Genomic DNA, 27893 nt, shown 5'->3' on the forward strand with positions numbered 1-27893 from the left:
AAATCTATCGATCTCAGTCTTGAACATTTCAATTGACCCCCAGCAGCCACAGCCTTTTGTGGGAGTGTTCCAGTACTAATCATGTCATAAAGTGCCTCCTGATTTTGTTCCTTAAAAGCCTAGCTCTAATTTTAAGATTGTGCCCTCTTGTTCTAGATTCCCCACCAGAGGAAATAGTTTCCCCGATTTACCCTATCAAATCCTTTTAACATTTTAAACACCTCGATTACATCATCCCAGAACCTTCTCAACTCAAGGCAATATAAGTCAAGTTTATGCAACCTGTCCTCATGATTTCAAGGGCTTAAAGGGTTAAATTATCCCCACTAAGAGGGGACCTCAGGGGTACACAAGAAAGTAACCAGAGAGAAGATAAATCTAGAACACTACATCCAATTGACTGACAGGAGATGGTATGGGTGTGAGTGGTGATGGGTAAATTTAGCACTGATGTCAGGAAGTGATTCACAGAAAGAGCAATAACCACAGGGAGTGTGCTTCTGGGTACAGTCGGGGGAGGAAAAAGTCCTGGGATCATTTAAGAAACAACCAGATGCTGGGATGGGAGGGGGTTGTTTGCATGGATGAACTAGGATGGGCCAAATGGCCTTCCTAATCTGTATCTCATGATCTGTTTAAAGCAATTAAATGATGGGTGTAGGTCTAAAATGGGTTGAGGAGTGACTTGTGCAACTTCACATGTTTCCAATGTAGCCAAAAACATAGTCCTGTGAATGACAGTGACACGCGGTATAGAAAGTTTTCAGAAGTTATTTTAAACCTGCTGACTATGGAGCTTTTCTTAAATTTAAAAATAAAATGGAGCAACAGGCACTCACTTAAAAAATTAACAACCTCAGAAGTAGCTCCACCAACAGCTCAGTGGCTAAATACACTCTCCTAATGCTACTGAGCTAAACAAACCAGGAAGCTCCCAGGTTGGATCCTCGGTCCAATTCTGGCCTCTTGCGCATCCCCGATTTTCATCGCTCCACCACTGGCGGTCGTGCCTTCAGCTGCCTAGGCCCTAAGCTCTGGGATTCCCTCCCTAAACCTCTCCACCTTTCTCTCTGCCCCTTTAAGATGCTCTTTAAAACCTACTTCTTTGAGCAAGCTTTCGTCCTAATATCTCCTTATGTGGCTCGGTGTCAAATTTTGTTTGATACCGCTGCAGTGAAGCACCTTGGGATATTTTACTACGTTAAAGGTGCTGTATAAATGCAAGTTGTTGTTGTAATGAGTTAACTCATCTTAGCTGCGTTACAGCTTGCCTCAGCACCTCGGGAATAGGAAGGAGCACGAGGACATCTTCAGGATAAGAAGGGTCAAGAGAGAGAAGAATACCGTCAACAGAATAGCAATTTTTGAATGTCAATATCAAACAAGGTAAGGCAAATGGGACCCAAGTTATTTGACATGGGCCTCTTTGGAAAGTCTGTACGAGGTGCAAAAATAATTTAACCATTTCACTTCATATATTTTTTTGGAAACAACAAAAACATCTGCTGGGAACATATTGATTTTGTTTTAAATCTTGCAATTTGAACATACACATTGCAAAGTCCCACCGAGCTCGGAGAGTACTTCAAACATCAGGATGACAATCGGGTTTTTGTTCTTAGACTCATGGAATGGTTACAGCACAAAAGGAGACCATTTGGCCCATCGAGCTCTTGCTGGATCTTTGAATGAGCCAATTAGTCCCACGCAGTTTGTTTCTTTCTGATTTTGCCCCATGTCGCATAACAAACAGTGCAACACAGACGAGCCAAGATAACTTATCAACCACAAAAGCAAAGAATTGTCGTTCTATATGTGAGAATATGATTTGTCTTTTCTTGCCAGCAAGGTTGACAGCGGTCAGACTACAGGCTCCTGTAATCCAATCAGGTGATGAGACACAATGGTATTGGCACGGTATTGATCAGACCAGGGAGATATTAGAGCTTCTGAATTCAAAAACTTGCCAATCACAGCCATGTTCCTGCTCAGATCCCTCTAGCTGGCCTTTTCCCATTACTCAGAGACCCTTGGGGCTCCCAATTCTGTTCCTGCTCCACCTCCTCCACTCATCATCCAGCTCTTTTCCTGCGATGCCACTCCACATTCATCAACTTCCTTCAGATCTCACTTACAGAATCTCTATTTGTTTGCTCATGCAATGGCTGATTTGCTCATGCAATGGCTGATTTGCTCATGCAATGGCTGATTTGCTCATGCAATGGCTGATTTGCTCATGCAATGGCTGATTTGCTCACTCTATTTCCCCTCAGCCTTTCCATGGGGCGATGAAAATCATCTTTAATTCTTCAAAGGCAGTTTCTTCATGTCGCCCATAAATCCCACCAGCAGCACCCACCTCTGATCTTTGTTGCATTGTGGATAGATGGACTATGTCTTCTGAGTGAATGAAATTCCTACAAGTCCCCCACGTCTAAGGCTGTTCCACAAATCTGCTTCCTCTTTTCAGGCCAACCACATCTTTTCCTCTCCACAACCCTCAACGCTCTCTAAAGTCTGTCCAGATTTCTCTCTTATCTGGGGCGACCTCTAATTCCTCTCTCACCCTTGAAGAGGGTACAAGAAAAAGCTCGTCTGATAGGAGGCCTCTCTTTTGCTCTCTGAGAATCATAGAATTTAACAGCACAGGAAGGGGCTATTTGGCCCATCACACCTGTGCTGGCTTTCTGAAAGAGCTGCTCACTTAGTCCCACTCCCCTGCGCTGTCCCCATATCCTTTTAAATTTTTATTTTTCAAATATTTATCCACTTCCCTTTTAAAAGCTATTCGGGATTCTGCTTGCCCCACTATTTCTGGCCAGGCATTCCATGTACCAACAACCCTGTGCATAAAAAAGATTCTCCGAATTTCTCCCTCTATTTTTTGATGATCTTAAGTTTGTGCCCTCTAGTTACCAAATCTCCAACCAGTGGAAATAGTTTTTGCCTAATTACCTCAAGACCCTCCATAACTCTGAACACCTCAATCAGATTCCCTTTAACCATCTCTATCCTATTGAAAAGAGCCAGTTTTCTAGTCACTCATAACTAAATCCTTTCATCACCTTCCCGTTGTAACTTTTCTTGTCTCTTCCTTATTTTGGTCAAAACCACTACGGCCAGTGCTTCTCTTTTGATCATTTTCAAGTACCAGTCTACACATCCGCCCTCCTTCCTGTGTTGAAAGCAAGACTCATCACACTGTCTCCTATTCTAATAGTTTCCCAGGAGCTCAAAACCATGGAACTCCTGAGCTTCCCTCAGTCCTACCTACCTCATACAATCTTAGGAATATAGGAACAGAAGGAGGCCATTCAGCCCCTCTAGCCATTCAATTAGATCATGGCTGATCTGTTTCTTAACTCCATTTACCCACCTTGGTTCTGTAACCCTTGATACCATTACCTAGCAAAAATCTATCAATCTCAGTTTTGAAATTTTCAATTGACCCCCAGCCTCAATGAGTTTTTGGGAGAGTTCCAGATTTCCACTCCCCTTTGTGTGAAGTGCTTCCCAACATCACCCCTGAATGGCCTACCTCTAATTTTAAGGTTATGCCCCCTTGTTCTGGACTCCCCCACCGAGGAAATAGTTTCTGTCTACCCTAGCAACTCCTTGAATCCGCTTCAGGCTTTTAAAACCACTTACTACTGCTCGATTGACCTGGTCTTCTCTCCTCTTTTCAATTTTGTCCGTGTCCTTTACTATGGGGTCTTGGCCCTTCACCTCCTTTGCTCAAAACGTTTCTGGTGCCAAACCACAAATGTGAAGCTTAAGCCGGTTATGTAGTCATTAGACTCTGTAAACCAGTGTCACAACTGATATCTTATTGAATGTGTGTGACTACATTCTGTTGGTACTTACACATGCTTGTGCCTATTGTAAAACACATTAGGACTAAGCAATCTGGCCTTCAGGGAGTGGCTGTCATGTTTACATGCCACAATCAGGGTTATGGCACAGGAGCACTGTCAGACTCGATCCAAATGAGGACTTCTACCCTATACCCCCAAGGTCTCCAACAGATCTCAATCATGTCTCTTTTATAAATTAATATATTCTATAAATCTTTAATAGGCTAAAATATCTCCCTTTTCACATGTTGTGAACATTACATGACCAGAGGAAATATTGTGGAATGTTCCTAAAAATATTTTTGTACCATTGGCTGAAGTTTATGTGAAACTTGGTAACAGATGCTGGTGTACATTCTGGTGACACAAAATCCTTGTGAATCTTGGACTCTCTCAGCCTATTGGAGCCCCATCAACATTTAATATTCACCCCAACCCAAGATGACCAAGGCATATAATTAGTACCAAAGCCAACACAGTCACCATAAAAAGGAGCTTAAGACTATTAAGAGTGGTGATGGACCAAGGAGTCCTGGTCACCAGTAATCATCTGAGCCCAGGGAGATTATGTATGCTGCAGAATTTCCAAGAATCCTCCCACCTAATCAATTTTTATTTTGTAGATCTGAAAATTCAGATAACAAGTCAGATCAGAAGAATTAAAACCCGGAAACTTGCACTTGGAACCTATTCTACTTAACTAGAAAAGCAGGAACTCCAGATGGATTTCAACCCTGTTAACACCTAGATGATTTACATCAAGTCGTTTGGACTCATTCAGTGCCAGGTGACCAGAGTACTCATGGTCAGTTTGACTATTTCAGGTTTATAACCGGACTCCAAACTAGAAAAATCAAGCCCAACCCAGGAGGACTTTTGTCATTTAAATTTGGTTGAGAGATTACAGTGGTTGGAGGAAGCATGGTTGGTATTATAAAATGAGGATAGTGTCTTGCTGATTTCTAAAGTCATACAATACAGGAAGTGATCATAAAGGGGAATCCAAAAGTCTTCTACAGGCATGTAAATAGTAAGCGGGTAGTAAGAGGAGGGGTGGGGCCAATCAGGGACTATAAAGGAGATCTACTCGTGGAGGCAGAGGGGATGGCTGAGGTCCTAAATAAGTACTTTGCATCTGTCTTTACCAAGGAAGAAGATGCTGCCAGAGTCTCAGAAGAGTAAAGGAAGATGTAGTTGAGATACTGGATGGGATAAAAAATTGATAGAGGTACCAGAAAGGCTAGCTGTACCTAAAGTAGATAAGTCACCCAGTCTGGATACGAGGCATCTTAGGTTGCTGAGGGAAGGAAGGGTGGAAATTGCGGAGGTACTGGCCATAACCTTCCAAACATCCTTAGATACGGGGGTGGTGCCAGAGGACTGGAGAATTGCAAATGATACACCCTTGTTCAAAAAGGGTGTAAGGATAAACCCAGCAACTAAAGGCCAGTCAGTTTAACCTCAGTGGTGAGGAAACTTTTAGAAACGGTAATCCAAGTGACTGTTAATTCTGTCCTGGTTGAGTGTGGATTGATTAGGGAAAGCCAGCACGAATTTGTTAAAGGCAAATCGTGTTTAACTAACCTGATGTAGAGTTTTTTGATGAGGTAACAGAGAGGGTAGATGAAGGCAATGCAATTGATCTGGTGTTCAAAAGGTGTTCGATAAAGTGCCGCATAATAGGCTTGTCATCAAGATTGAAACCCATAGAATAAAGGGGGCAGTAGTGACACGGATACAGAATTGGCTAAGTGACAGAAAACAGAGTAGTGGTGAACGGTTTTTCAGGCTGGAGGGAGGTGTACAGTGGTGTTCCCCAGGGGTCAGTGCTGGGACCACTGCTTTTCTTGATATATATTAATGACTTGGACTTGGGTGCACAGGGCACAATTTCAAAATTTGCAGATGACACCAAACTTGGAAGGGTAGTAAACAGTGAGGAGGGCAGTGATAGAGTTCAAGAGGATATAGACAGGCTGGTGGCATGGGAAGACACGTGGCAGATGAAATTTAATGCAGAAAAATGCGAAGTGACACTTTTCAGTAGGAAGAACGAGACGAGGCAATATAAACTAGAGGGCACAACTCTACAAGGGGTACAGGAACAGAGAGATCTGGGGGTATATGTACACAAATTGTTGAAGGTGGCAGGGCATGTTGAGAAAACGGTTAAAAAAGCATTTGGGATCCCGGGCTTTATAAATAGAGGCATGGAGTACAAAAGTATGGAAGTGATGATGAACCTTTGTAAAACACTGGTTTGGCCGCAACTGGACCGATGTGTCTAGATCTGGGCACCGCACTTTAGGAACGATGTGAAGGCCTTAGAGAGGGTGCAGAAGAGATTTACTAGAATGATTCCAGGGATGAGGGAGTTTAGTTACGTGGTTAGATGGGAGAAGCTGGGGTTGTTCTCCTTGGAACAGGGAAGGTTGCGAGGAGAATTGATAGAGGTATTCAAAATCATGAAGGGTCTAGACAAAGTCGATAGATAGAAACTGTTCCCATTGGTGGAAGGGTCAAGAACCAGAGGACAAACATAGGCAAAGACACCTCCTGCTGATTACCATCTACCGCCCTTCCTCAGCTGATGAATCAGTCCTCCTCCATGTTGAGCACCACTTGGAGGAAGCACTGAGGGTAGCAAGGGCACAGAATGTACTCTGGCTGGGGGACTTCAATGTCCATCATCAAGAGTAGCTCGGTAGCATCACTACTGACCGAGCCCTGAAGGACATAGTTGCCAGACTGGGCCTGCGGCAGGTGGTGAGCGAACCAACACTAGGGAAAAACCTACTTGACCTTGTCTTCAATCTACCTGTCGCAGATGCATCTGTCCATGACAGTATTGGTAGGAGTGACCACCACACAGTCCTTGTGGAGACAAAGTCCCATCTTCACATGAGGACACCATCGAACGTGTTGTGTGGCACTACCACTGTACTAAATGGGATAGATTCAGAACAGATCTAGCAGCTCAAAACTGGGCATCCATGAGGCGCTGTGGGCCATCGGCAGCAGCAGAATTGTATTCCAGCACAATACGTAACCTCATGGCCCTGGTTTAATGAGTATAGAAGAGCATGCCAGGAGCAATAACAGGTGTACCTAAAAATGAGGTGCCAACCTGGTGAAGTTACAACACAGGACTACATGCATGCTGAACAGCAGAAGCAACATGCTATAGACAGAGCTGAGTGATTCCACAATCAACGGATCAGATCAAAGCTCTGCAGTCCTGCCACATCCAGTCGTGAATGGTGGTGGACAATAAAATGACTAACGGGAGGAGGAGGCTCTGTAAACATCCCCATCCTCAATGATGGCAGAGTCCAGCACGACTGCAAAAGACAAGGCTAAAGCATTTGCAACCATCTTCAGCCAGAAGTGCCGAGTGGATGATTTATCTCGGTCTCCTCCCGATATCCCCACCATCACAGAAGCCAGTCTTAAGCCAATTCGATTCACTCCACGTGATATCAAGAAACAGCTGAGTGCGCTGGATACAGCAAATGCAATGGGCCCAGACAACATCCCAGCTGTAGTGAAGTCTTGTGCCCAAGAACAAGCCGTGCCTCTAGCCAAGTTGTTCCAGTAGTTACAACAATGGCATCTATCCATCAATGTGGAAAATTGTCCAGGTATGTCCTGTCCACAAAAGAAAAGCAGGACAAATCCAATCCAGCCAATTATCACCCCATCAGTCTCAATTATCAGCAAAGCGATGGGAAAAAACAGACATAGAAAATAGTAGGCCATTTGGCCCTTCGAGACTGCTCCGCCATTCAATATGATCATGGCTGATCCTCTATCTCAAAACCATATTTCCGCTCTCTCCCCATACCCTTGATGCCTTTTGTGTCTAGAAATCTATCTAGCTCCTTCTTAAATATATTCAGTGACTTGGCCTCCACAGCCTTCTGTGGTAGAGAATTCCACAGGTTCACTCTGAGTGAAGAAATTTCTCTTTATCTCAGTCCTATATGTCCTACCCCATATCCTGAATCTGTATCCCCTCGTTCTGGACCCCCAGCCGTGGGAAACATCCTCCCTGCATCCAGTCTGTCTAGCCCTGTCAGAATTTTATATGTTTCAATGAGATCCTCTCTCATTCTTCTAAGCTCGAGTGAATACAGGCCGAGTCAACCCAATCTCTCCTCATACGACAGTCCTGCCATCCCAGGAATCAGTTTGGTGAACCTTCGCTGCACTCCCTCTATGGCAAGTATATCCTTTCTTAGGTAAGGAGACCAAAACTGCACACAATACTCTACATGTGGTCTCACCAAGGCCCTGTGTAACAAAAGTAAGACATCCTTGCTCCAGTACTCAAATCCTCTTGCAATAAATGCCAACATACCAATTGCCTTCCTAACTGCTTGCTGCACTTGAATGTTTGCTTTCAGTGACTGGTGTACAAGGACACATCTCCCAATCTATCACAATTTAAATAATACTCTGCCTTTCTGTTTTTCCTTCCGAAGTGGTTAACTACATTTATCCACATTATACTGCATCTGCCATGTATTTGACCACTCACTTAACTTGTCTAAATCGCCTTGAAGCCTCTTTGCATCCTCCTCACAACTCACGATCCCACCTAGTTTTGTGTCATCAGCAAACTTGGAAATATTACATTTGGCTCCCTCATCCAAATCATTGATATATATTGTGAATAGCTGAGGCCCAAGCACTGATCCCCACTAGTCACTGCCTGCCACCCTGAAAAAGACCCATTTATTCCTACTCTCTGTTTCTTGTCTGTTAACCAATTTTCAATCCATGCCAGTATATTACCACCAATCCCATGTGCTTTAATTTTGCACACTAACCTCTTACGTGGGACTTTATGAAAGGCCTTCTGAAAATCCAAATTAACCACATCCACTCGTTCTCCCTTATCTATTCTACCAATAACATCCTCAAAAAACTCCAGTAGGTTTGTCAAACATGATTTCCCTTTCATAAATCCATGTTGACTTTCTCTAATCCCGTTGATATTTTCTAAGTGTCCTGTTATACATCCTTTATAATAGACTCTAGCTTTTCCCGACAACTGATGTTAGGCTAACCGGTCTGTAATTCCGTTTTCTCTCTCCCTCCTTTTTTAAATAGTGGGGTTACATTTGCCACCCTCCAATCTGCAGGAACTGTTCCATAATCTATAGAATTTTGGAGGACAACTAATGCATCCAATATTTCCATAGCTACCTCTTTTAGTACTCTGGGATGCAGATCACCAAGCCCTGGGGATTTATCGTTTTTTAATCCCATTAATTCCTCCAGCACTATTTTTTTTTACTGATACTAATTTCCTTTAATTCCTCCTTCTCACTAGTCCCTTGGTTCCCTAGCATTTCTGGGAAGTTATTTGTGTCCTCTTCAGTGAAGACAGAACCACAGTATTTGTTTAATTGCTCTGCCATTTCCTTGTTCCCCATTATAAATTCTCCTATTTCTGACTGTAAGGGACCTACATTTGTCTTCACTAATCTTTTTCTTTTTACATACTTGTAGAAGGTGTTGTCAACAGTGCTATCAAGTGGCACCTACTCACCAATAGCCTGCTCACTAATGCTCAGTTTGGGTTCTGCCAGGACCACTCGGCTCCAGACCTCATTACAGCCTTGGTCCAAACATAGACAAAAGAACTGAATTCCAGAGGTGAGGTGAGAGTGACTGCCCTTGACATCAAGGCAACATTTGAACGAGTGTGGCACCAAGGAGCCCTAGTAAAATTGAAGTCAATGGGAATTAGGGGGAAAACTCTCCAATGGCTGGAGACGAACCTAGCACAAAGGAAGATGGTAGTGGTCACGGAGGCCAATCATCTCAGCCCCAGAACAATGCTCCATGAGTTCCTCAGGGCAGTGTCCGAGGCCCAACCATCTTCAGCTGCGTTAATGACCTTCCCTCCATCATAAGGTCAGAAGCGGGGATGTTCACTGATGATTGCACAGTGTTCAGTACCATTTGCAACCCCCTCAAATAATGAAGCAGTCCATGCCTGCATGCAGCAAGACCTGGACAACATCCAGGCTTGGGCTGATAAGTGGCAAGTGACATTCGCACCAGACAAGTGCCAGGCAATGACCATCTCCAACAAGAGAGAGTCTAACCACCTCCCCTTGACATTCAACGGCATTATCATCGCTGAATCCCCCACCATCAACATCCTGGGGGGTCACCATTGACCGGAAACTTAACTGGGCCAGCCACATAAATACTGTGGCTACAACAGAAGGTCAGAGGCTGGTTATTCTGCGGCAAGTGACTCGCCTCCTGACTCCCCAAAGCCTTTCGACCATTAGACCGCACCTGGAGTACTGTGAGCAGTTCTGGGCACCGTACCTTCGGAAGGACATATTGGCCTTGGAGGGAGTGCAGCATAGGTTTACTAGAATGATACCCGGACTTCAAGGGTTAAGTTACGAGGAGAGATTATACAAATTGGGGTTGTATTCTCTGGAGTTTCGAAGGATGATCTGATCGAAGTTTATAAGATATTAAGGGGAACAGATAGGGTGGATAGAGAGAAACTATTTCCGCTGGTTGGGGATTCTAGGAGTAGGGGGCACAGTCTAAAAATTAGAGCCAGACCTTTCAGGAGCGAGATTAGAAAACATTTCTACACACAAAGGGTTGTAGAAGTTTGGAACTCGCTTCCGCAAACGGCAATTGATACTAGCTCAATTGCTAAATTTAAATCTGAGATAGATAGCTTTTTGGCAACCAAAGGTATTAAGGGATATGGGCCAAAGGCAGGTATATGGAGTTAGATCACAGATCAGCCATGATCTTTCAAATGGCGGAGCAGGCACGAGGGGCTGAATGGCCTACTCCTGTTCTATCTACAAGGCACAAGTCAGGAGTGCGATGGAATACTCTCCACTTGCCTGGATGAGTGCAGCTCCAACAACACTCAAGAAGCTCGACACCATCCAGGACAAAGCAGCCCGCTTGATTGGCACCCCATCCTCCACCCTAAGCATTCACTCCCTTCACCACCGGCCCACTGTGGCTGCAGTGTGTACCATCCACAGGATGCACTGCAGCAACTCGCCAAGGCTTCTTCGACATCACCTCCCAAACCTGCGACCTCTACCACCTAGAAGGACTAGAGCAGCAGGCACAGAGGTACAACACCACCTGCACGTTCCCCTCCAAATCACACACCATCCCGACTTGGAAATATATCGCCGTTCCTTCATCGTCGCTGGGTCAAAATCCTGGCACTCCCTACCTAACAGCACTGTGGGAGAACCTTCACCACACGCTCTGCAGCGGTTCAAGAAGGCAACTCACCTTCACCTTCTCAAAGGCAATTAGGGATGGGCAATAAATGCTGGCCTTGCCAGCGACGCACATATGACATGAACGAATAAAAAGAAAGATTTAAGGTGATTAGCAAAAGAACCAAAGGTGACTTGAAGAAAAACTTTTTTTTTTTTACGCAGCGAGTGGTTAGGATCTGGAATGCACTGCCCGAGGGGGTGGTGGAGGCAGATTCAATTATGGCTTTCAAAAAGGGAATTGGATAAGTACTTGAAAGGAAAAACTTTGCAGGGCTACGGGGTTAGGAACTAGCTGGATTGCTCTTGCATAGATCAGACGCAGACTCGATGGGCTGAATGGCCTCCTTCCATGCTGTAACCTTTCTGTGATTTGTATAAAAGGACACTGTACAATAAATTAACCTTATATAGGACTCAAGCATCAGTTAACCCTTCAGTTTAAGTTGTGTTTGTGTGTGTGCATCAATTCTAGTTAATCTAATTTCAATTTCAGATATCTAGAATGTACCAACATTAGCTATCCTCTAGATGGTTAATCAAAAGGTTGTTCTCAGATTGTGAGACAAAGTGGTTGCAAGAATAAAACAGGAAAGGTGGCTCAACCGTGGCTTACAAAAGAAATTAGGGATAGTATTAGATCCAAAAGGAGACATAAAATTTCCAGAAAAAGCAGGAAGCCTGAGGATTGGGAGCAGTTTAGAATTCAGCAAAGGAGGACAAAGAGATTGATTAAGAGGGGAAAAATACAGTATGAGAGTAAACTAGCAGGGAACATAAAAACTGACTGTAAAAGCTTCTATAAATATGTCAAGAGAAAAAGATTAGCGAAGACAAATGTAGGTCCCTTACAGTCAGAAATGGGGAACAAAGAAATGGCAGAACAATTAAACACATACTTTGGTTCTGTCTTCACAGAGGAGGACACAAATAACCTCCCAGAAATGTTAGGGAACCAAGGGTATAGTGAGAGGGAGGAACTGAAGGAAACCAGTATTAGTAAAAAGTGCTAGGGAAATTAATGGGGCCTGATAATCTATATCCCAGAGTACTAAAGGAAGTGGCCCTGGAAATAGTGGATGCATTGGTGATCATCTTCCAAAATTCTATAGACTCTGGAACAGTTCCTACAGATTGGAGGGTGGCAAATGTAACCCCACTATTTAAAAAAGGGAGAGAAACAACAGGGAATTACAGACCAGTTAGCCTAACATCAGTAGTGGGGAAAATGCTAGAGTCTATTATAAAAGATGTGATAACAGAACACTTGGAGGGCATTAACGGGATTGGACAAAGTCAGCATGGGTTTATGAAAGGGAAATCATGCTTAACAAATCTACTGGAGTTTTTTGAGGATGTAACTGGAATAGATAAGGAAGAACCAGTGGATGTGGTGTATTTGGATTTTCAGAAGGCTTTTGATAAGGTCCCACACAAGAGGTTAATGTACAAAATTAAAGCACACGGGATTGGGGGGGGGGGGGGGGGGGAGGGACATACTGGCATAGATTGAGAATTGGTTGACAGACAGGAAACAGAGAGTAGGAATAAACGGGTCTTTGTCCGGGTGGCAGGCAGTGACTAGTGGGGTACCGCAGGGATCAGTGCTTGGGCCCCAGCTATTCACAATATATATCAATGATTTGGATGAGGAAACTAAATGTAACATTTCCAAGTTTGCAGACAACACAAAACTGGGGTGGAATGTGAGCTGTGAGGAGGATGCAAAGAGGCTCCAATGTGATTTAGACAAGTTGGGTCAGTGGGCAAGAACATGGCAGATGCAGTATAACGTGGATAAATGTGTGTGGTTATCCACTTTGGTTGTAAAAACAGATTATCTGAATGGTGATATATTGGGAAAAGGGGAGGTGCAACGAGACCTGGGTGTCCTTGTACACCAGTCGCTGAAAGCGAGTATTCAGGTGCAGCAAGCAGTTAGGAAGGCGAATGGTATGTTGGCCTTCAATGCAAGAGGATTTGAGTACAGAAGCAGTTTTACAGGGCCTTGGTGACACCACATCTTGGAGTATTGTGTGCAGTTTTGGTCTCCTTATCTGAGGATGTCCTTGCCATGGAGGGAGTGCAATGAAGGTTTACCAGACTGATTGCTGGGATGGCAGGACTGACGTATGAGGAGAGATTGGGTCGACTAGGCCTATATTCACTAGAGTTTAGAAGAATGAGAGGTGATTCTCATCGAAACATATAAAATTCTAACAGGACTAGACAGACCAGATGCAGGGAGGATGTTCCCGATGGCTGGGGAGTCCAGAACCAGGGGTCACAGTCTCAGGATACGGGGTATGCCATTTAGAACAGAGATGAGGAGAAATTTATTCACTCAGAAGATGGTGAACCTGTGGAATTCTCTACCACAGAAGGCAGTGGAGGCCAAGTCATTAGATGTATTCAAGGAGATAGATATATTTCTTAATGCTAAAGGGATCAAGGGATATGGGGAAAAAGCGGGAATAGGGTACTGAGTTAGACGATCAGCCATGATCGCCGAAGGGCCGAATGGCCTACTCTTGTTCCTATTTTCTATGTTTCAATGTGTGGTACCACAGCACAGCACCTAGCATGCTCTTATTGAATCTCAACATTAGCTCTTATACATCTCCCTGCAGGCCAACTTGCTTCCATCTCAACCAAGAATGGCATGAAGGATAAAGCCCAGGGAATAAGCAGAAAAAAAATCATAGATGTTGGGTTTTGTATTTTTAGGGACTCATTAAATCTCAGATGGATATACAGATATGCAGTTAACTGAAAGTGAAAGGGAGCTGAATATCAATGGCCTTACTGTACTATGATTACACATTAGATTAGACAAATCAGGGAAAAACCCTTATGTTGCATCTTATATTGGGAAAACTGAAGCCATTATCTTTGGTCCCTGCCACAAAATCTATTCCCTAGTCCCCGACTCCGAACCAGACTTGTTTGCAACCTTGGCTTCCTATTTGACCCTGAGCTGAGCTTCCAACCTCATAATCCTCTCCATCACCAAGACTGCCAACTTCCACCTCCATAACATTGCCAATCTCCGCCCCTACCTCAGCTCATCTGCTGCTGAAACCCTCATCCATGCCTTTGTTACCTCCAGAATGGACTATTCCAATGTTCTCCTGGCTGGCCTCCCACCTTGCACCCTTCATAAACTTAAGCTCATCCAAAACTGTGCTGCCCCGTATCCTAACTTGCACCAAGTCCCGTTCATCCATCACCCCTGTGCACGCTGATCTATATTGGCTACCGGTCCAGCAACGCCTCAATCTTACAATTCTCATCCTTGCTTTCAAATCCATCCATGGCCTCGCCCCTCCCTATCTCTGTAACCTCCACCAGCCCTACAACCCTCCGAGATCTCAGTGTTCCTCCAATTCTGGCCTCTTGCACATCCCTGATTTTCATCATCCCACCATGGTGGCCATGCCTTCAGCTGCCTAGGCCCTAAACTCAAATTCCTTCCCTAAATCTCTCTACCTCTCTCTCCTCTAAGACGTTCCTTAAAACCTACCTCTTTGAGCAAGCTTTTGGTCACTTGTCCTAATACATCACGTGGCTCGGTGTCAAATCGCTCCTGTGACATGTCTTGGGATGTTTTACTACGTTAAAGGTGCTATATAAATGCAAGTTGTTGTTGTAGAATGAGGAGTTATGATGAGCCTTACTCATCTTATTATGGCTGTTCTGTAAAATTCTCTGCATAGTTCACGTCCCCATACCACCTCTCCCCAAGCTTTCCAGGATGCCTTCGGTTCCCCATGCTCGTTGCCCACCATTCCATTCCTTATCATAAGGCGTTCAGACATCTTCCTGCATGTCAGTGGCAATGCAATTTGTGGATGAAGTAAACCCCTATTTACCAAAACGTGTAGGAGAAACAAAAAAATTACAAAAAAGGTGATAAATTAGTCACCAAGACAGATATCACCATTAAATATCTTCATTTCAATCAGCAGTAAGTGGAGGATTCAGAACAAAAGCCATTTTCTTTGCTGTGGATTAAACCTACTGTACCAGACTGTCCAGATTTTAAGTAACTCCTGTGAAACACCTGTATTTATTAGGATTCTCGAGATGTGATAAATTAGTACTTAACTAGGCATCATTTCAACTACATTAGAAAAATCTGGTTTCAAAGGGATTGTGCTCAGATTACTGTGCAGAGATCACTACCAATTATTCAGAAACCCAGCAGGATGTGACCCTGCTCGTTGGACGTGCACAACCAAGAATTCTATGCATGTTCCCCTTCCAAGACTGTGGGAATCCCATTAACAGAAGGAAACTGTCTTCCGTTTAAATGAGCGAGTTTGTTTTTAAATCTATTATTGCTCCTCTATCGGCTCTACAATGTATTGGTGAATACAGGCGAGGAAGGTGGATCTTTGGTTTGCATTGAGTTAGCTGATCTCTGCCATTAGCTCTAGCCCCAGCGTTAGCGTTCTAGCTTCCAATCGTTATCCTTGCTGGAAGCGTTAGCAGGATCGGGAGCTGGTTTTGATGTTTCCCGCAATCTAGCAAGGACGGGAAAGGGGGGGGGGGAAGCTGGCAATTAGTTAAATAAATATTAGCCTCTCTTCTGTACTTTAGCCAATAATACGTAACGCTGCAGCGTCTCATAACAGATGGCTGCTATTGGTCTCTCTGCAGCAGGAAATGGCTGCTCAGAGTGGAAAACAATCACTTGATGGCGGTGTATAGAGGGACCGATAAGACTCCACTATCACCACGGTTACACTGGAGAAGCACTGGCTGTGTCAAACCTGCTGTGTCCTCAGTTTACATTAAAAGCCGAGCTGTGGCGATTTATAAGCATTTTTTGAAATGGCCAAATAGAAAAAATGGGCACAAATATTGCATATATAATGCAATGGGGGGGGGGGGGGGGGAGAGGGAATCAAATTATTAAATGCATTAAAGTTCAGAAAGATACAGAATACTGAAGATATCATTTTTCACCTCTTTTTTTCCTATTTTTGTTTCTACGGGTCCTCCCTCCTGCTTTTCACTATTCTATTTGCACCATTCTTTTGTGTCTCTCCATTACCTGATGATTTTGTACACCCTCTAGCAGCTTTCTATTGAGCGGTTTCAGGTCATTACCCCCTCTCTAGGTGTGGTGTATCTGTTGATTTTCTCCCACTTCCCGCCCTCATTCCCTTTCTCTCCCAATTCTTCCAGCCTTACTGAGATATTTGTTCCTCTTCCGGTCTTCAGTTCTGATGAAGGAGCCTCACGCCTGAAATGTCTTTTTTCTTTACAGACGCTGACTGACCTGTCGTGTATTTCCAAGTTTTCCTGTTTGTATGTCTGAATGCCAGCATTTGCTGTTTTTGCATTTTAAGTTTTAAGCACATTGCAGACAGTCTGCCTCCAGGATATAAAATCGCTTGTTATCTTGTCGAATATCTACAATGCAAACCCACTGCAATGGGAACAGGGCCCGTACAGCAGCAAGCATGCCGCAAGTCTTTAGCCAAGAGAACCAATTTAGTCAGCAGAAGCCTGGCAATAAAACTACACACTTGTACAGATTAGGTGCCGGGGATGTAAACAGCGATGTTTCGTCATTGTGCAAGTGTTCTTTAATTTACTTATCACCAACAGATGAAGATGGGTTTATTTGGTAAGACATGCACCGTCTATTTTTGTGTAGTGTTACCAATGACGCGCTATTACCGCCAGCCAAACGGATGGCTCGCTGTTAAGCAAACTCCTGTCACTTTTCAGGAGACTGGGTTCAGAAAGTTTTCACACACACAGCTATTACAATGCGGATTGGCGTGACACGTTGTTCAGCAGGTAATTTGACCAGAGAGCGCATTTCGTAAGAAAAAAAACAGAACTGAGCCAACATGCTCATCAGCACGCTGGCTTCAAGTCTTTATTTTCTTTTGGAATTAACCATTTTTTAAACTATGATGCTAATTTACTGCTAGTTTCTCAGACCAACAGTTGAAAGTCCCAATAGCTGCCACAGAAGTCACCGTAATATTTTAATTTAAGGGGACAAAATCTCACCATCGGTTTTGACTAGTTTACAACACCTTAGTGTAATTGTTAAAGTTCAATCCCTCAGGTGAGGAGAGCAATACATTGCGTGGGTGTGAATTAAATGCAGGTGTAATAAATAGGTTAACACCAGTACAGGGATCATCGGTTAACGGCCATAGCATTTTACTTATTGTCACGTGGGAAAATGAATCAACCCGGACAGCTGGAATGACCGAAAAGGTCCTCTGTGAAATGATTTTGGGTCAGTCTCGCTAATGGACATTGGTTCCAATTATAAAATTCCTAGCAAGTTTATCCAGTAAATAGCTGAGCTATACAGACTAATTAGCTAACTTTAGCCAGTACAGTAGTGGAGATGGTATAAATGGCCTCAGCTTTCCTAGGTTAAGGAGGGATCCTGCTCTTTAGTTATCCAGCAACTCCTGATGGAAGCATGTGGATGTGGGCAAAGACAGAATGTGCCTTACTATAACAGAATGTTAACATTCACCACCAATACGTGAAGAATGGGCACTTGAGCAAGATGCCGGAGGGTGACTGGCCCCCGCCAATCACACCCAAAAGAGGAAACTCGAAAAAAATAAAAACTGCCCACAACTTGGCAATCTCATTCAAGAGCAACCATGGTGACAGCTAGTATGCATAAAGTAATTACACTTTGGACAGCGAAGGAGGGGTCTTCCAAGGGTGGGATTAAGACATACTGTTGGGGCAGAAATTAGTTTTACTTTGCATCTGACATAACCTGAAAGTATTCGATGCCAAGACTGGATGAAAAAAGGGAAATGGTTTCTATTTCTCAAAATCTCACCTGAGTGAGTACAAGAGTTGACCATGGGGCACTGTGTACACATATGTAGAAGGGCTGGCAAGTTGTACAGTGTAAGTGGAGGAATAGACCACTGACATTGATTCCCTTGGCTGCAGAGTCAAAATAAGAGTGCACAGAAAAGTTGCAGTCACTGCAAATATATTTCAGTCCAATTTACTAAAAGCTTTATTAGGATGTATGGCTTTTGCAATGCATAAGAAAATTTTAAAATGTGAAAAATTCACTCTCCCCTCCACCCCCCTCAAAGTATGCAGATAGAAGGACCAGAAATCTTCAAAATATCAAAGTAGAAATGTGAAAGTCTTTGGAACCATAAATAGGTTATCTTTCAAAACTCTTCAGATCTTTCAACAGCATGGTGTTTGACATCCGATAGCTGAAGACCACCCAAGTGACGTCTGAGTGACAATTTAGGTTGGGCACACTATCCTTGCACCTCTGACAATTAAACATTCCGCCAGACAGACGAACTGTATGCAGCCTCTAGCTCTCCCTTCTGGCTGGGATAAGTAAAATAAGTCAGTCTCAAACCAGTTCTTAGTGGGCTCAAGCCCACAGCACGAAGTCTATAGTGAACACTGTGGAATCGCAGATCCCACTGCGTAGCTGCTATGGGCAATACAATAGTCACACGAAGTATGGGGTGAAATATTGACATTGGCCTGAACTAGAAACAGCGAACATAGCAATTTCTCTATCATATTCCGACTAAGAAGTGGGAAGATAGCCCAAATTCACACTAATGCCCCTCTGTAACCAGCCGCTAAGAGATGCACATTGGGGAATTTGGAATACATTGGCATAATTTCAGTCACTTGGGTATGATGCTGGGCTAGCAATCCAGAGGTCGAGTGTTCAAATCCCACTGTGGCAAGCTATGAAACTGAATTCATTAAGACAGTGAGCTGGCACCAGACAAAATGATCATGAGTGTTTCCAGACAAGAACACCCAACTGGTTCACTAATCTCCTTCAGGATAGAGGGAAAATGCCATCCCTAACCAGTCTGGCCTACACAGTTCCACACTACCTGGTTGACTCTTAATGCCCTCAAGTGGCCTAACAAGCCACTTAGTTGTAACGATCACTATCAATGTGGCAGACTACCACCATCCTCAGTGTAACTAGGGCTGGGCAATAAATGCAGCCTTGCCAGTGTCACCCACATTTTACAAATTAAAAAGCTTTTGCCCACCAAAATGCAAATGAACGCCAAATTTCCATCAGTGGATTTATTGAACCAGTCCTCTCCTTCCCAAACACACTTGTAAACCTACCTTTTCCCAGTTGACGTCACGACAATGACTTTACAAGTCTGATTTTTGCACTTAAACAGCAACTGAGACAGCAGGAACTGCAGATAGCAGCCAAGTCTAAGTCAAAGTTCTCAAAATTGTCAACCTTAATGGCAGTGTTTCTTGCTGGCATCAACTAACAGCAGTACATAAATGAAATGAAGCATCATTCAGACAGAGCCGATACATTCATTCACTCTTCAGCACCTGTCTCCAAACAAATATATCAGGCTTTATGCTTGCAGCATACTTTGATTAATTTGGTACATTCCTGCAGATCCCATGGCTCTGAACGAGTTACTGCAATACATTCAAAATTCATCGGCTTGTTCACTTGTGATACTTCTGCTGAACAGAAGTAATTGCAAAATGGTTCACCAATCAAGAGCATAAATCAATAATCAGATGGTACATGTGTTGAAAAATGTCTCGTAGATTGAATTTCTTTTTCCCAAATATAAGAAGCATTTCACAAGTTCATGTCTCTTAATGAACATCACCTTCACCAAAGCACTTAGTTGTAATCTAAACCATTTGCACACCACATCCAAAAAGTCAAATACCACATAAGCCTTTATTTCTTCACATTCCAACTTTGGACATTTATGAAAATGTTCAGAAAATCAACAAAGCCAGTGCTGGATCATTAAAAAAGGAATCAGCTTTTACAAGATTACCCCAACTTGCGAAATGGAGATGCCTTTATGTGCGAACATTAATAGTTAAACTGAGGGGAAGAGAAAGAAGGAATAAGTTTGAGAAATACATAAACAAATTTGCAATTATATTTAAAATTGATGCCCATTCTGCAGATGATAAACATCAGTATACATTCTCTGCAAAGTATAGAACTTGCCACTATACAAGCAATGCGTTTTTAGGAGTTGTACCAGATATATTCCACATATATAAATGCATAGGACCACTGACAAATGAATGTTCATGTTAGACGTTCTCAATGAAGCCATCAAATTGTAATTGGTGCACAGAATGCCTACTGATTCACTGAAGGAAAACACAGCATATTCCAAACTATATATGCAAAGTGGTCAGCACAACGTTGAAAGGTAGCAGACCAGTATCCTTCTAGCAATGTCAATACGGCAATGAGCAGGCAAAGTAAATCAGACACAAGCAATTTGGACAAGTCAAATAATGAGTTACTCTTGCCATTTTATGTATGCAGTTTAAAGATCGTACATCAGCAGAACAAGACACTGGAGTTTCATGTAAATATTATGTACAACTTCTCTGTTGAAAATTGAATAAAGTAAATTGAGAATAAACTACAAGGACAAGCCAGACAAAAATTCACTCATTCTCTTTTGATAACAGGAAGATGAATTCAGTCTAATACACACCCTTTTAAAAAAAAGTCACTGGGAGGGAAAGTAGCCAGTGTTCTCCCACAGTTAAATCAAATCTAATCTAACCATCAATGGATCTTCTCCTTTGAAATCACCAACTCTTTTCCAGGAATTGTAAGAGCAGTGTAAGTGGAGGTAAAAGCAAAATAGCCTTTGTACTCCTTAGGGAGAACTCTAAGCATTGTAAGGTTTGGGGGAAAAAAAACACAACCAGTTTTGGCAAACAGGAACTTCAAAAGGGGAAAAATTGAAATTATTTGTGGAGAATTTCACTTCCCCTCCCCTGCCCCAGTTGCTAGTTGATTTTCTCAACCCAATAAAAAAGTTTTCAAATAAAATATCACTGCCACAGGCTACTCATTGAAGAAACTCTTATATGAAACATTACCTCATCATTTCAAAAGCAACTTAAATTGCAAGTATAAATGATCAATGAGGAAATCAGACGGATTTCTGTGGCCCTCCCATCTATTTGAGTCAATATTGGACAACTTCGTTCCCACCAGGCCATCAGATGCACTACAATGTCCTTCACTATTTCACACCAATCGCTTAGAAAAACAAAAAAAAGACAGCCAGCAAATGTGTCATTTGTCTGGCCTAATTTTTTTGAAAAAAGCAACACAAAGCTTTACATCTAAACCTACAGGAGCTATTTCCTTTATTTATCACGGAATGCATTTTATTGACAGAAAGCTGCAGAAGATAATGGTGTATGTACAACTTGTTCTTTTACATCATGGTTCAGTTCAAAACTTTGCCTACTGATCTCACCAAATAGATGTAAATGCAAAATTCATCAGTCTGCAAAATACAACGGCGATCTTTAAATGCAACTGCGCCAATACAAAGACGCTTAATATGTTGCATCTGCAGATATCCTGGTCACACAAAGAACAATGCAGTTCTTACAATAGTTCTTACAAGTAGTTTATGGGGACTTTTCACATTAGCCCACTGAGCAGACCTTGGGTTTAGATTTGAAGAGCTAAATTTGGCTCAAGGGTCGACCAGCAGGAGCTCAGAGCAAGATTACCATTAGACATTACTGCTAAGTAAATTAAAATATCCTGCTACTATTGAGACCCAGTTTACGTGGGAGCTGAATCTATGCTCTTGTGAATTGTGACCAATTAACTTCTAAATCCCTCCCTGCTGCTCCAAGCATTAAATAAACTCCACTGGTACATCGTGGGACTGGAACCCCAAAATTGAAAGCCACAGGGATGCAAAATCCCAAGCGGTACTGGGACCTTTTAGGATGCTCAGTAGACTAATGAGAGTCCTTTCTCACTATACAATGTAGTGTTGCATACGTTTCAGATCTCCTCTCAACATCATTTGCAAAAACACATCAAAAATTCAAACAATACGCATTGTTCTTTTTTTTCTTAAAAAATGGCGTCACACTTTTACTGATTCATTTTGTATCTTTTACAAAAAACTTACGGATATGATACAGTAGGATTATTGAGTTATGGGTCATTAACAAGACTGTACAGCATTTCCCAGTACAGGGCACTGTGTCTACCCAGCACATATTTGCTTACAAATACATTTCAAAATGCTAGTTACACTAAATTTCTACTAGCACTGCATGCTGGTATGAATACAATGAACTTTTTCCCAGTGCCAGAGAGGAATACATTTGCAGCTTGACTTTTTTTTTAAAAAAACACATCGTTACAAGAATTCATTCAATCTTTGAATGGGTTTAGTTATGGTTTTTTGTATACTTTTACAAACCAACAACCACAAGTAACAAATTTTTTTTTAAAGTATTAATGCAGAAATGTTACCAAGTGGGTCAGCATTAAAAGGTTGGTACTGGCCAAATCCTAGAGCAAGAAGCGTATCTACTGGCAGCCTGTAGTGGTCAAAATAAGAGTTCCTCACAGTACTCCGAACAGATTCACCGCTGTTGCAGCATCAATGTGAATAGTGTGGGTACTAGCAGAACAATTAGGTAACTAGCACATAAGTGAGCACTATAAACAGTTGAATGTCAAGCCTCGGGTTGTACATTAGTACAAGTTCAAATTGAACACAAGTGAAACAACTTAACCTGCAGTATGCTGTGTATATATACATAGATCGGAGAGAATGGCAGCTCTCAAAGATTCAAAAAAAACATACCGTACCCAGAACAAAAGGGTCAACATGCACATTAAGAACTGAGCTTTCAACTGATTTGTACCCTAGTTCCTACTATTTCACTGTGTCTAAAGGCAGCTGACAATAACACCCAAGTGCACAAATACTATAATTTACATCACTTAGAAAGAACTGCCCAACCTAGGTTTAGCTCTGATTGCATCATTTCCATATGCAAGGTTAGTAATCTGCAGTTACAGATTTGTCGCGACAGAGTCAGAGCTTCCATCCACTCAGCATTCAGGGTGCCAAAACTTAAAATGATTGCATTGTAACAAAGGAATATGGCTACATTAGCTTCTAATATGCATCTGTGCATAGGCTTTATGCTTGCCTAGTGTATGAGGAAGCTAACAGTTTCATGGATCTACTCAAAACATCCACTTCTGCTAGGTCTACACTATCAGTGGTGTACTTACAATTTCCACTGGACAACTAAACATTTTCATCGGATTCCAAATAATCTGGGTCAAAAAGTCAGCTGCAAACACTTGTTAGTTTTAGGCCATCAGAAGCTCAGACAGCCTCCATATTAAATAGCTGTGCTAAAGGCAAGCCTATAAGCTACAGCCTTAGTTTAAAATTTAGGGTTATCCCAAGACTAGTTTAACTTTCCTTGATCCCATTGGTCTGTCACTGAGGTCAACAACAGCTGACATTGCTTCATCGCAGGACTCAAAAGCAACCATTGCTTCACCTGTTGGCATGCCTTGTTCATTGAACTGCAGGCACACAGAGTCGGGAATCACACGATAGCCATAAAAGAAATCCAAAATTTCATCCACAGATACTTTGAAGGGCAAATTCTGAACTTTAACCACTGTCGGGCTGTTGGTATTTAAAGGACCACCTCCAAAGTTTGGCTCAACCCCAGGTCCTGGGAAACTACCTACACTGCTGCCTCCAAAAACAGGTCCTCCCAATGGACCATCGCCAATACTACCACTGACCCCAGATCCAGGACCAGGTCCGGGTCCAAACATATTACTTGATCCACCAAAGCTACTAACGGGGTTGAATGGTGGTACAGGGCCATTAAGATTACCTGAACTGCCACCCGGAAAAGAAATGCTGTCTCCTCCAACACATGGGAGGAAAGGAGGATCAAGACTCCCTTGGTTTGGATTCTTTTGACCTTTGGCTTGAAATGGCGGATTTGACTCCATGTCTTGCTTTTGCTCAAGAGTGACTAGTTGGAGAAATGCATTGCGTCCATTTAATTTCTTCCGATGCAGTCGCTCAGCCTTCTGTGCCTCTTCTTCAGTTAGGAACTGCACCAGTGCTTGCCCCAGCCCTTGACCATTACAGTCAACAAGAATCTGGACACCATTTTCTGCTAGTCCAATACCTTCCAAAAACTGGAACACGTCGCTTTTGGTTACATTATAAGGAATATTCCATATGTGACCACAAAGTTTTGGTGAAACACTTGCTTCCTCAGTTTTCACTGTTATTTCTCTCTTCTGTTCATTTTGCACAAAGTTGTGTGTTCTTTTCTGAATAATTTCTAGCTTTTCTAACATTGCTTTTTTAGTTATTGGATGAACCTGGATGAAGCGACTGCCCATGTACTGCTTGTGACGACATAACGCTGCTTGGTAATCAGTGGCAGTTTTAAATTCCACAAACCCTTCACCTGTTGCTCTTCCATTTGGTCCATAGGCTATGTAGATGCTATCCTCTATGAGCTCCAGCTTACTGAAGAATTCCATGATGTGCTTGTTTTCAGCTTCATATGGTAAACCTTTCAAATAGACGCAGAACTCCTTCTCATGAGGAGAACGTGATCGTGACCGTTCACGTCTGCTTGGAGATTCAGACCTAGGTGTGTGAAATGGAGGTAGGTTCTGTCCATAATGCCCAATGGTCGGTGGGGGGCCCATGCTTTTGGGTGCATTAAAGCCAGCCATAGTATTCATCCATTGTCGCTCTGTTGCAGGAAACACGTTGGCAAATCTCTGGCCCATCATCATTTTTCCATGTCGTTTCAGAGCTTCAAAAGTGTCCGAGGGGCCAAAAAACTTTACCATCGCATCTCTGTTATTGCGCCCCAAATGATCTTTCATCATGTGCACTGCATCAACTCGAAGTCCATGAAAAAAATCCCTTACATCTGATTCCATTGCAGAGTACGGCATCCCATAAACATGGACATACAGATCATCTAGATTAATTGGTGGTGGTCCTTTATTCATTGAACTATGGGAATTCATGGGGTGCATGGGGTTCAACGAACCCATGGGGCCCATATACATAGAACTTATGCTACTACTCATGCCCAATGCAGACCCAGAGCCATTCATTCCACTGGGTCCAGAGCTTCCTAGAGGAAGCGTGCTACCTGCATTCATAGGCATGGGTGGCAAGCTTGGCATAGGAGGTATAGGTGGCATTGGGGGAATAGGAGCAAGAGGTGCTATAGGAGGAAGGGGAGGCACTGGTGGCAATGTTGGCAAAATACCAATTGGAGGAATTGAAGGCATGGGCGGCAGTGATGGCATTGTAGGTAAAGGAGGAAGTGGTGGTAGCGGTGGTACTGAGTTTATTGTATTCAACGGTGGCATAGTGCTGGCCATTGTCGAACCCATGCTAAACCCAGGGCTGCTAAAAGTGGGATTGAGGCTCGAGGGCGTGCTTCCCATGCTGGCAGCAGAAAAGGTGGGCACATTTTTATTACCCATGCCTTCGTGTAATGAGGAAGCTGTAGTAACCATAGCGGGAGTGTTTAGGTTAGGCATAGTAGTAGGCAAATTACCCCTGCCACTCATACCAGTATTACTAGGTGGCCCTGGCCTGCTTGAGCCCACTGGTGGCATATCCACATTACCAGTTTCAAAACGCCTACGACTGAGCTCAATCATATTTTGCATTTCAGTTTTACTACTCAGTAGGAGTGATACTTTGGATCCTTTAATTGTACCCCCACCACGCATCATACCAAGCCGTGCATCTTCATCTGTGGAGAAAACGATGAAAGCCTCACCAAGTTCACCACCTACAATATGCACGCCACCATCAGGAATGGTTAATCCAGAGAAGAAATGGCGGATATCCATGGTCCCCGCCACAATGGGGAGACCCTGCAAGCGGATGACCACGGCCATGCTGAGCCCAATCAAAAACAACCACCTGCAGACGAAAAAGGCACGAGCTACGTCAGACGTGTTAGAACAAAACCAGCCTAACCAGAAATGTAAAAAGTACTTAGCATACAATATAAGCCATCACAGAAAAACCTTCTAATTCTTTGCATAGAGGACCAGTTTTAGGACAGGTTTTAACAGACATTGCATTAATTTGAGTCTAACTTGCATAAATGCGATATCCAAAACTTAATTACATAGCAATTTAATTAAGAAACCACAACAGTAATGCATGTCTCTTTACTACAACTTACATTTATATAGCGCCTTTAACATAATAAAAACATCCTATGGCGCTTCACGAGAGTGTTATCAGACAAAATTTGACACCGAGCCACATAAGGAGACAGTCGGTCAGGTGACAAAGATAGATCAAACAGGTACGTTTTAAGGAGCATCTTAAAAGGAGGAGGCGCAGAGAGGTTTAGGGAGGGAATTCCAGAGCTTAGGACCTAGGCTGCCAACAGTGGAGCGATGAAAATCAGGGATGTGCAAGAGGCCAGAATTGGAGGAACACAGATCTCAGAGGGTTGTAAAGCTGGAGGAGGTTACCGTGATAGGGAAGGGCGAGGCCATGTAGGGATTTGAACACAAGGATAATAATTTTTTTTAAAAATAGTGTTGTCGGACCAGGAGCCAATGTAGATCAGTGAGCACACGGGTGATTGGTGAACAGGACTTAGTGCGAGCTAGGATACGGGCAGCAGAGTTTTGGATGAGCTCAAGTTTACAGAGTGTGGAAGGTGGTAGGCCAGGCTGCAGAGCATTGGAATAATCAAATCGAGAGGTAACAAAGGCATGAATGAGGGTTTCAGCTGCAGATGAGCTGAGGCAGGGATGGAGATGGGCAATATTACAGAGGTAAAAGTAGGCAGTTTTGTTGATGATGGGGATACGGGGTCAAATAGAACACCGAGATTGTGAACAGTCCAGTTCAGCCTTAGACAGTGGCCAAGGAGGGGGATGGAGTTGGTGGCAGGGATCGAAGACTATGGCTTCAGTCTTCCCAATATTTAATTGGATGAAATTTCTGCTCATCCAAAACTGGATGTCGGACAAGTGGCATGACAAATCAGGCAGTGGAGGGGTCGAGTTGGGTGTCATCAGCGTGCATGTGGAATCTGAGTAAGTGTTTTTGGATGATATTTGTTTTAATGTCAAACTTCCTTACAGGACGTCTAAGGTAAGCCAATATGCAACATTTAATTTGAATGCAAAAGCAAGCAGTTTGAGAACAGTAAACAACTCAGATTTCAAATCATTCTCTCAGCTTGTAAAGAATACTGTATTTTGAATTATTTTTCAGACATACAAGACAACTACAGTAAACAAACTCTTGTATTAAGTTTAGTTGATATACGAATCTCGTGGTATTTTCTTTCTATGCTCACTCTGTGCTAATAGCCAATTATGCTATTTTTAAAGATAGGATGATCATACCAGTGGTTCTGCAAACCCAATGCATTCGAATAACAATGTTGCAGAGGAATGAAATTAAAATTCAACATGCCAATCAAACACTTCAAACAGAATTTGCAGCCTAAAGCAGTCTTAAGTCAAATGCCTTTGCGAGTTTTGTTTTAAAAACAATACCAACTTCAGACACAAAATAACAAAAAATAAGAATCGGAACTACTATATTTAAACCAAAATAGTCTACGCTAACCCAAAAGCTAATGCCTTTTTACTAAATACCAATTAAATATTGTAAATCTCAATGTTTCAGCTCAAAATTTGGTAGCAACTAACATGGAGCCTATATAAATCTTAAAATTCTATATCTAAAACAACCTTTACGGAAGAGAATCTTACCTGTGACCAAAACAGAGGCGTTTCCCTTAAGCAGCTGAGGACACCAGCCAATCCTGTTGTCAACCAATTTAAACCAACTTTACAGACTGCAGAAAGAATAAACGGGATGACAAATCA

General features: G+C 42.8%; 2 protein-coding genes across 6 annotated transcripts in view; both read right to left on the reverse strand.

The window, feature by feature from the left end:
• The window catches only part of cpne1 (copine I), a 102405-nt gene that overhangs the window by 54336 nt on the left and 20176 nt on the right, over window positions 1–27893 (reverse strand). The window contains exon 1 of one of the 5 annotated variants that reach the window (XM_068000168.1): window positions 27777–27853. The exons of 3 other annotated variants lie outside the window; for them this stretch is intronic. The gene's annotated coding sequence lies outside the window, so the exon portion shown is untranslated. Of the gene's footprint in view, window positions 1–25804; window positions 25824–27776; window positions 27854–27893 lie in introns of those variants that run through there. One more of the 5 variants, XM_068000170.1, reaches the window with a different exon arrangement.
• On the reverse strand, window positions 20457–27861 carry LOC137335074 (RNA-binding protein 12-like). Its single transcript, XM_068000166.1, has 2 exons — window positions 27777–27861; window positions 20457–25950 (listed from the first exon to the last, which is right to left on the reverse strand). Exon 2 carries the CDS (start codon window positions 25923–25925, stop codon window positions 23412–23414), a length of 2514 nt encoding a protein of 837 aa, XP_067856267.1. The 5' UTR covers window positions 25926–25950; window positions 27777–27861; the 3' UTR covers window positions 20457–23411.

Source organism: Heptranchias perlo, chromosome 19 (genome assembly GCF_035084215.1).
Source record: "Heptranchias perlo isolate sHepPer1 chromosome 19, sHepPer1.hap1, whole genome shotgun sequence".
Taxonomy (NCBI): Eukaryota; Metazoa; Chordata; class Chondrichthyes; order Hexanchiformes; family Hexanchidae; genus Heptranchias; species Heptranchias perlo.